At 33.2% G+C, this 10351-nt stretch overlaps 1 protein-coding gene across 1 annotated transcript; it reads left to right on the forward strand.

Moving 5' to 3' along the window:
• Positions 1-3833: 3833 nt before the first annotated feature.
• LOC127105441 (cytochrome P450 93B16) lies at positions 3834-5834 on the forward strand. Its single transcript, XM_051042637.1, has 2 exons — positions 3834-4769; positions 5029-5834. The coding sequence occupies exons 1-2, from the start codon at positions 3840-3842 to the stop codon at positions 5671-5673; spliced, it is 1575 nt and encodes a 524-aa protein (XP_050898594.1). The 5' UTR covers positions 3834-3839; the 3' UTR covers positions 5674-5834.
• Positions 5835-10351: the final 4517 nt, after the last annotated feature.

The following is a 10351-nucleotide window of genomic DNA, read 5'->3' on the forward strand; positions in this document are numbered from 1 at the left end:
AGAAAGAAATAAAAAAATCCTAATTAAATCTATTAAACTAAAATGAAATAAATAAACTAAATTTAAGAATTAATTAAGAATATTTTTAGTCTATAATAATAGAAACTTTATTTTATGAATTTATGGAAAAACTTAGACTAAATTGATAGATATTTTAAAAGAAAAGAGAAAAAAATATATAATTAGATTTTTATTATTCAAAATAGCCCATTTTAATTAATTAAGTGATATATAAAAATTTAATTAATAAATTAGATTAAATTATATCCTAGTTTAAATAACTAATATAATATATTAAACATAGTAAAAACACTAAAAAGCTAAAAAAATAGGTCCTGGAGGCTCAAACCCAGGACCTCTATGTTGCAGTGAGGGGGAGCTACCAACAAGCCATGTTAGTCCATTCGTTATTTATTCTCCTTCATTAAAATATATATTAATTCTACATGGATTTTTCCATTTCATGTGAATACAACAAACCTGTAACTTCATCTTATATCAAACCACACACATAAAATAAGATCATATGTAATCATCATGCAATAATAAAAATAGTCATGCACAAATCAAGAAGCTTATATTATTTTACTCATGTATTAGTTCTCTTTATTGCAAGTGATAATGATAAAACAAACCTTACACATACATGTTAAAGACAACCAATGATTTATATTATCACCATTATATCATCATCATCATTATTATATAATAACAGCATGTGAAATAAACATAATCATGTTAGAAACAACACTCATATAATAATAATTAAATGGCAGATATAATTCTTTAATCATGCAAACCTTGCCTTATGTATCTTCTTCTGCTGTATCTCTCCTCTTTTTCATCTTCCCCTCGCTGCAGCCATATGAAGTATTTATAATGGTGTGGATTAGGGTTTAACCTTGCTAAATATTTGGATCCCTTCCTATACTTTAGGGTTTAACCTTGCTAAATATTTGAATCCCTTCCTATACTTTAGGAGAGTTAGGATTTAACCTTACTAAATATTTGGATCCCTTCCTATACTTTAGGAGAGTTAGGGTTTAACCTTGCTAAATATTTATTAAATACAAATATTATTATAAATAATGAATAATTTAAATAAAAATTAATTTAAATTTTAGTTACATAATTGAATTAAAATTTAAACCTATTTCTATTTTTACTTTCATCATTTAAAAAAAAATCAAAGTTATTCTTACTTATATCAACCAAAATTATTATATCAACCAAAATTATTTTATAATTTATGGGCTTAAAAAAATGTTACTCTTATAAATAAATTTTATTAAGTAAAAAACGTGAATTACTAAATAAATACTATTTATAAATAATGAATAAATGGAACATGAGTCACTAAATTATAAAAAATAGTTATTATAATTTAATGAGCTTTAACAAATAAAATTAATTTAAAATTTTAATTATACAATTAAAATTCAAATCTATTTTTATTTACCATTAAATTAAAACTATTTTATTTATATATATAAAATTTATTTATATCATATAGATAACCAAAATTATTATTATTTTTTATATATGTATCACATAATAAACAAATTAAAATTTATAATTTATATGAGAATATATGCTAATGAATGAATGCAAATGTGAAATGAATGTCATGCATGAATCAATTTATCATAAAAATTAACAGGAAAATTTTGGGGTATGACAGCTGGGAATCGAAGCTCAAACACTAAACAACATGTTATGTCGATTTTCCTAGATAACCGAGGTTAGAGATAAATTTTCTTATAAAAATAATAATATATAGCACGTTCTAGGTCATTTGACCTTGAGTTTTTAAAAACAAAGATAAAAGCTTCGTCATGAAATGTACTATTTATAATAGTGTTGCTAATAAAAACAATGATAAAATGTCAATACTACTCACAATGATTTCTGGTACTAACTGTGATGATAAATATTTTAATTTTAATATATTTATAAGATTATATAGACAAGCCCTTTTTGTAACAAAAATAATATCGTTGGTGCTAGGATTCGAAGCATGTAATCTTTCATCTATCACCACGATTGTTATTATGAACCGTGATGAAATGTCTTTTAATAACATAAAAATAAATTCATGCATGTTAAGATGAGTTATTACTACGATTGTCAAAAGTATATTTTGTAATAGTGTTAGATCCTTAAATAAAATTCTTGCCCCCCATAGAGACAATCGATTTAGTTAGACCTCTATATGAGATCTTTTCCGCCCATAGAGACGGTCAATTTAGCAGGACCCATGACACATTATCATAGGCCTTTTCAAAACCCACATTTACCAACAAAAAAATCCTTCTTGAATCTCTTGGCATAGTCCGCTGATTCATTCACTACTGATATACCATCAACCTTCTTCTATGTATGTGCCAAAAAAGCATATTGGCACTAGGAGATTAAACCATTCATAAACTTCTTCGGTATAGAGGTAAGGAACTTAGCTATAATTCGTATTGATCAAGCATTTTTGATAAATTACATAAAAAATTCATATCAAAAATTTAAAAATGAATTACCGAAAATTTGATCGATTATTGAAAATTTTGAATGAATTATCAGAAATTTCATTCGTGTTTTTGACTCAAATTTTTCATTGACAATTTAAAAATTATAAAAATATATGAAATGTCAGATTTAATCGTGGGGATAGCAAATTAATATCTTCGTAAATATATACTTAAAACTTTTGGGACTTTAAACATAATAATCTCTTTCTTAAGAATCTCCAAACAAATTTAAAAGAAACCTAAATTAAAGCCATATGGAAAGAAGCTTCAAGGAATTTCTTGTCTGATAAACTCAACAGTTTAAAATTTACTCCTTCTAACAATAGTGTCTTAAACTTTAAGCCACCCGAATTGGAACTTCACTCCATGTTTCTTCAGCTACCAAATAATCCATTTCATTGAGATTTTTCACCCCTTCTACTACTTCTAAATCCAAAATGCCAAACATTTCTTTATACTAATTTCTTAATTTCTCTTTCATTGTCTATTGGATGAGGAATGAAAAAAAGGGAAAGAATTTGTGAGTTCTTAGAAAAAATTTATTCTATTACAAGTTTTTTTTCTTGATAAGTTATTATATCACAAGTAACCATTTTATATATTACAAGTTTTTGTTTCTTGATAAGTTATTAAGTTATTATATTGCAAGTGAAAAGTTTAAAACATTTTAAAAAAGTGTATTGATAGGATGCAAGTGTTACACCATGCATATGTCCACGTGTAATATAAGAAATATTTAGTCCTCCAAAAGTAGCTTTTTGTCTTGGTTTATGCAACACAACTAGTTTAAGAAACATAATCAAAGTATTAACATTAATCATATAACTCAAATTAAAATAATTGAGCTTACTTTTGTTCTCTATCAATATTAATCAACCATTTTTAAAAGTGGAAAAGGTAAAGTCAATCCGTTTACCACCATTTTATTTTTATTTTTTGACTTGATAACCAATTCTAAAAAATCTTAATATTCAAAGTCAATTTTTACATCACCACCGTTTTATTTTTTAAAAAACTATATATAGTGTTCACCAAACCACTTTTGATTTTTTCAAACAACTTGTTTCTTAGTTTCCAAAATAAATTGATCCGTTTTCTTAGACGAAACCTACATGCTTAATTATTTGTGCCTTTGAAATTGTAACATCCAAAAGAAAAATCTATTAGACTATGACACTTCCTTTCATTATCTTCTCTACCAATGCTTACCTATAATTTCTAAGAGTAGGTGAAATATCTCTCTCTCTATATATATATAAAAGCCATGCATGCATGTTCAATTCATAACACTTCTCAAAGTTTATTTTTCAAACCAAGATGATTTCTCATTCCTTCTTATTATCTATGATTGTGTTCTTCATTATCCTTCTTCAACTTTTCTCATACTTCAAAAGAAACAAAAAATCATATCCTCATTTACTACCTTACCCACCAAGTCCACCGGCAATACCAATAATTGGCCATCTTCATCTCCTCAAACCACTCATTCATCATGCCTTCCGCGACCTCTCCGGTCGATATGGCCCTCTTATATCCCTTCGACTTGGCTCCGCCCGATTTATCATTGTTAACACTCCATCACTCGCCAAAGAGTTTCTCAAAAAACACGAGCTAACTTTTTCGCATCGTAAAATGAATATAGCCATCAACATGGTTGTATATGATGATGCAACTTTTGCTTTCGCCCCTTATGGGACTTATTGGAAGTTTATTAAAAAGCTCAGCACGACTGAGCTTTTAGGTAACCGAACAATCGGGCAATTCCTACAAATTCGAACCCGAGAACTCCAACAATTCATTAGAACATTGGCGAAAAAATCTAACGCCGAAGAAAGTGTGAACCTAACACAAGCTTTGTTGAAGCTTTCTAACAACATAATATCGCGGATGATGTTGAGCATTGAGACTTCAGCGACAGACAACCAGGCAGAACAAGGTAGGGCTTTAGTTCGCGAGATAACACAAATTTTCGGGGAGTTTAATGTTTCTGACTTTATAGGATTTTTCAAGTATTTCGACTTGAAAGGTTTTAGAAAAAGAGCCTTGGACATACACAAGAGGTATGATGCTTTGTTGGAGAAGATTATATCTGATCGCGAGAATTCGAGAAGAAAAACCAAGTTAGAAGGTGATTGTGAGGATGGAGGTGAGATAGTGAAAGATTTTCTAGATATTTTGCTTGATGTCTCAGAGGAGAAAGACTGTGAAGTAAATTTTACTAGAAACCATGTCAAATCATTGATCTTGGTAATATATACCTCCTCTCCTCTCATGCTTATTATTATTTATTTTTTGTTACTACTAGAAACTCATACACACAATCGTCAATCAGGGTGACGTCCAAACTAATAATATTGGTTTTTTTATATTGAATTTTGAGTTTGCTACGGATTTATGTGCAGTCTTTCCTGCGGATTAAACTGCAGTCTTTCCTGTGGATATAACTGCAGCGTTACCTGCAGATATTTTCTACTATTATTATTATTGATTAGTTTATATATTTCAGGATTACTTTACAGCGGCTACTGACACCACTGCCATATCAGTTGAATGGACAATATCAGAACTATTTAACAATCCAAAGGTGTTGAAAAAAGCGCAAGAAGAAGTTGAGAGAGTAACAAGAAATGAAAGACTAGTGTGTGAAGCAGATAGTTCAAACCTTCCTTATATACATGCAATCATAAAAGAGACAATGAGGCTTCACCCTCCGATACCGATGATTATGAGGAAAGGAATAGAAGATTGTGTTGTTGATGGAAAGATGATTCCAAAAGGATCAATGGTTTGTGTGAACATTTGGGGTATGGGAAGAGACCAAGAGATATGGGAAAATCCATTAGAGTTTAGGCCTGAAAGGTTCTTAGAAAGTGATATAGATATGAAAGGACATCACTTTGAGTTGTTACCATTTGGTTCTGGAAGGAGAGATTGCCCTGGTATGTCTTTGGCCATGCGTGAATTGCCAACTGTGATTGGAGCTTTGGTGCAATGCTTTGAGTGGAAGATGATTGATTCTGAGAGTAAAATCTTAGGTTATGGAAAAAAGATTGATATGGATGAACGGCCAGGATTGACTGCTCCTAGGGCTAATGATCTCATTTGTATTCCAGTTGCAAGGTTGAATCTTGATCCTTTGCTTCAACTTTAGTAAAGGGGAATTTGGGACAAAGCAGTGCGGTTATATGTTGATGATGTCTTCCTATAATTGATCAATTAATATTTGGTATTTTTACTGGTTTAGTTTGTTGTAATATAAGGAATTTACTATGTAAAAACATTGTGTGACAATTATGTTTATCAAGAATAAAGTCATGCAATTTGATATCCATAACAATGAAATTTATTTCCAATGAGTTGAACAATTCTTTCAAAATGTTTTTAAGAGTTTTATAATATGAACTTCTAAAATATTAGAGAAAAATCACTTCATAGGGGCTCTAGGATGGTGAGAGGAACAACCTAACCAATGCTCCTGATTTATAAGAGAAGAGGACACCATGTCTCCACCCAAAAACTTAAAATATTAGGTATATGAATTTTTCCTCTTAAAAATTCAACATTTCAACCATTTATAGACGATGTGAGACAACCACTCACTAATTGCACCCGACAATCTCTTTCGCAAGGATGACTCTCACACATCTTATAATAGAATTCAATATAAGATTTAGCTCGCACTCCTCTGCTAAGCCTAATTATGACTCTGATACAATATGTTAGGGAGTACGGTGAGCGTTGAAGGTGTCAACGAACTAAACGTATAGGATCCAATAGACTTTAATACTATTTATTCACCTAAAACTTTATGGCAGTGGGAGCTTGAGTCCAAGTTTTAAATTGGTTAAAAATGAAGTCTAAGAAATGTTTATATAAAGTGATACCCTTAACCTTACAAGCTAGTTTAATAGGGAGAAATTAGGCCAAATTTATTTTAAGATTGTAGATGTTTTTGATTGGCTGCATTTTGTGTTAAAACACTAACTGTACTCTGATGTCTTGACTGATGTCATGACATGCTTCAGTAGTATGATGCAGGATTAGCTAATACAGGATTTACTGAATGTCAAACTGAATGTTATGACATTCATCCCTGACAGTAGATACTGAAATATAGGTCAGTCAGTTTTTCTGGTATAGTTCAGTATTTATTACAGGCTGTTGTTTCAGGAAACCAACAGCTGAGCTAGAATTAAAGATGTTTAGCATATGGCCTATGATCTGGACGTCAAACTGAATGTTATGACATTCATTCCTGACAGCATATGCTAAAGTGTAGGCTAGTTAGTTTTTCTGTTTCAGTATTCTTCTCAAGCTATTTTTCAAGAATCTAACAGCTGAGCTAAAATCCAGGAAACTAACAACTGAGCTACAATTAAGAGGCCTAGCATATAGCCTATTTGTTAGCACCCTAATATGTGGAAATTAGGTTAACTTGCTTAACCTTATTTTTAGGAAATTCAAGTACAAGGCCCAAGTGCTGCTTTATAAAAGGATGACAATCCTACTTTCAGCGACTCAGGGGTTTGAAGCGTGAAGAATTCATTATACCATCATATTTCACTGTTGTATTTTAATTGTGTCTCGTATTAGGTTTTACTTGTGAGCCAAGCAATTATCACCTAGATGATTGCATTGGACTAGGGTGTTCATTGAGTTGTAATTGTTGTGTCACTCTAAGCTTTTAAGCGTGAGTGATGTGTTTTTTGATTAAAGTTGTTAAGCACAATTAAGAGTTGTTTGAAGTATTACTTCGCCATTGACTTTAAACTAATTAAAGGTTATAATCACTGTGGTGATTGAGGGGGAGTGAGTAGGAACTCTGGTCTTAGTTTAGATTGAAATTGCATTGGGTAAGTCTTAAGTGATAGGATTAAACAGTCGGTTTAAGTCCTGAATTAATACTACTTATAGTGGATTTCCTCCCTGGCTTGGTAGCCCCCAGACGTAGGTGTGTTTGTCACCGAACTGGGTAAACAATTGTCTGTGTCCTTTACTGCATGTTACATTTACTTTCTGCATACATTACCTGTCTGCGCAGAATTGGATGTCATAACATCCAGTGTGACATCGATATCTGTTACTAGAATTTCAATTGGTATCAGAGCAGACACCCTGCCTATTAATTTCTGGGTGAGATCTACGGACGTTACTTTCTAGTACCATGGACAAGGATGTAGGATTCTCAAATAGACCACCCATGCTGGATGGTTCTAACTATGATGACGGGAAACCTCGTATGATAGCCTTCTTGAGGTCTCTGGATAGCAAGGTCTGGAGAGTTGTCAACAAAGGATGGGAACATCCAACGAAGACAGGTAAAGATGGAATCATTATGCAAATTCCTGAAGAAGAGTGGGACAAGGAGCAAGAGGCATTAGCCCTTGGAAACTCTAAGGCCTTGAATGCACTGTTCAATGGGATAAATAAGAACATCTTCAGACTGGTGCATCACTGTGAGCTGGCTAAAGAAGTTTGGGATACTCTCAAAACAACTCATGAAGGTACCTCCAAGGTAAGGATGTCTAAACTTCAGATGCTGACTACTAAGTTTGAAAATCTGAGGATGAAAGAGGATGAGACGATTCATGACTTCCACATGAATGTTCTTGAAATTGCCAACACTTCTGGAGGCTTAGGAGAGAAAATGTCTGAAGAAAAACTTGTGAGAAAGATTCTCAGATCATTGCCCAAGAGATTTGCCATGAAGGTTACTGCTATAGAAGAGGCTCAAGATATCTGCAATATGAAGGTTGATGAGCTTATTGGCTCTCTCCAAACCTTTGAAATGGGCTTGTGTGAGAATGTTGAAAAGAAAAACAAAAGCATAGCTTTCGTATCAAATACTGAAGAGGATTCAGAAGAAGGAAGTATTGGAGGTGACGAAAGCATATCAGAAGCTATAGCCATGCTTGGAAGACAGTTCAACAAGTTCATAAAGAAGGTTGATCAAAAGGGCATACCAAATGTCAAGAACTCCTCATCTGACATCAGTAGAAGATCAAAATCTGAAGAAAAGTTCAACCAAGGCAAGGGAATCCAGTGTCATGGATGTGAAGGCTTTGGACACATTAGAGTTGAATGTCCTACCTTCCTCAAGATGCAAAAGAAGGGACTATCTGTCACCTGGTCTGAGGGAGACTCAGAGAGTGAATCTGAAGTAGAATCTGCTAAACATGTCACTGCACTATACCAAATGTCAAGAACTCCTCATCTGACATCAGTAGAAGATCAAAATCTGAAGAAAAGTTCAACCAAGGCAAGGGAATCCAGTGTCATGGATGTGAAGGCTTTGGACACATTAGAGTTGAATGTCCTACCTTCCTCAAGATGCAAAAGAAGGGACTATCTGTCACCTGGTCTGAGGGAGACTCAGAGAGTGAATCTGAAGTAGAATCTGCTAAACATGTCACTGCACTAACTAGTGTCTGTGCCTCTGATGATGACTCAAGTGGAGATGAACTTACATTTGATGAACTTGCTGCTTCATATAAAGAGCTATGTGTCAAAAGTGCAGAAGTGTGTATACAAGGAGAAAAGCAGAAGAAATTCATCAAGGAGTTGGAAGTTGAGAAGAAGAAGCATCTGACAGTCATAGATGGTCCAAATGATGAGATAATCTTGCTGACATCTAAGCTAGATCAAATGACAAAATCCATCAGAATGCTGAATAAAAGAACTGACACTTTGGAAGAGATTCTAAAGGTGGGATAGAAATCAGGAACCTTGTCTGGTTTAGGCTTTGCTAAGAAATCCTCAACTGAACTCAAAAGCTCAAAGACTGAAGTTCAGAAAATCAAGCAGAAGTCACAACCAATGTCACAACATCAGGGAAACAGGAGGAGTAACCATTAGAAGAAGAAATTTCAAAGATGGAGATGTCACTACTGTGGTAGATTTGGTCACATAAAACCCTTTTGTTACAGGTTGCATGGTTATCCTAACCAGACCCCTCAAGTCAGACCTAAGTGTAAGACCCCAATTTTGTCCCTAAGATCCCTCATGGCATCATATCATATCATTGCATTGCCTCAAGGATCTTTGTGCACCTTGCTTCTTTCCTTGTGGGTGGGTTATCTTTTGAGAGTGGTTCTTGATCACCAAGCATGTTTTGCATTTGTATATCATTGCTTTTCATTTGATTACTAACCAAAAGTACAAAAATATGTCATCTAACCTTGTTACTTGCAGATGAAGCAATTACAGGTCAAGGCAGTCAATGCATTTCAATGAGCAATAGATGGTGGCCATTCTGAAGAGTTTGGACCCCATGATCATTAATCAAGAGTTCATATGAGTTGTGACATCATTTTGAATCAAAATCTCAAGTGGTAGAGGCTTGAATCTCATCAAGGCATTCTTTAGTCAACTAAAGCCCTAGCCAGTCAACTGCAAAGTCAACTGTGATTTTTGGAGGTGGGAAGTGATGGGAAATACTTCATTCACGTTCAAACAAGTCTCATTTGACATTTCAAATACTCTCTTTGAAGAATTTGAAGTCAAGTCAAAAGCTTCCAGAAATGGAAAGTGACCTAATATTTTCAAAAATGGCAAGTTTTGGACCAACTTCAGCGTGACTTTCCAACATCAAAAAGGCTTCAAATGAAATTTTGTTGAACATGAAAGTTGTAGATCTTTCTCTCCCATTTCCAAAAAGTCCAAGATCAGGAGAATCGGATGAACGGTTGAGAAGTTATGATCAAATCATTGTCAGGTGTGCAGGGCCAAAAAGTGCTATGTATTGATACATACGAGTTATGTGTCGATCCATACTGTTAAAAAGTGCTATGTATTGATACATACGAGTTATGTGTCGATCCATACTGTTA

Source organism: Lathyrus oleraceus, chromosome 7 (assembly GCF_024323335.1).
Source record: "Lathyrus oleraceus cultivar Zhongwan6 chromosome 7, CAAS_Psat_ZW6_1.0, whole genome shotgun sequence".
Classification (NCBI taxonomy): Eukaryota; Viridiplantae; Streptophyta; class Magnoliopsida; order Fabales; family Fabaceae; genus Lathyrus; species Lathyrus oleraceus.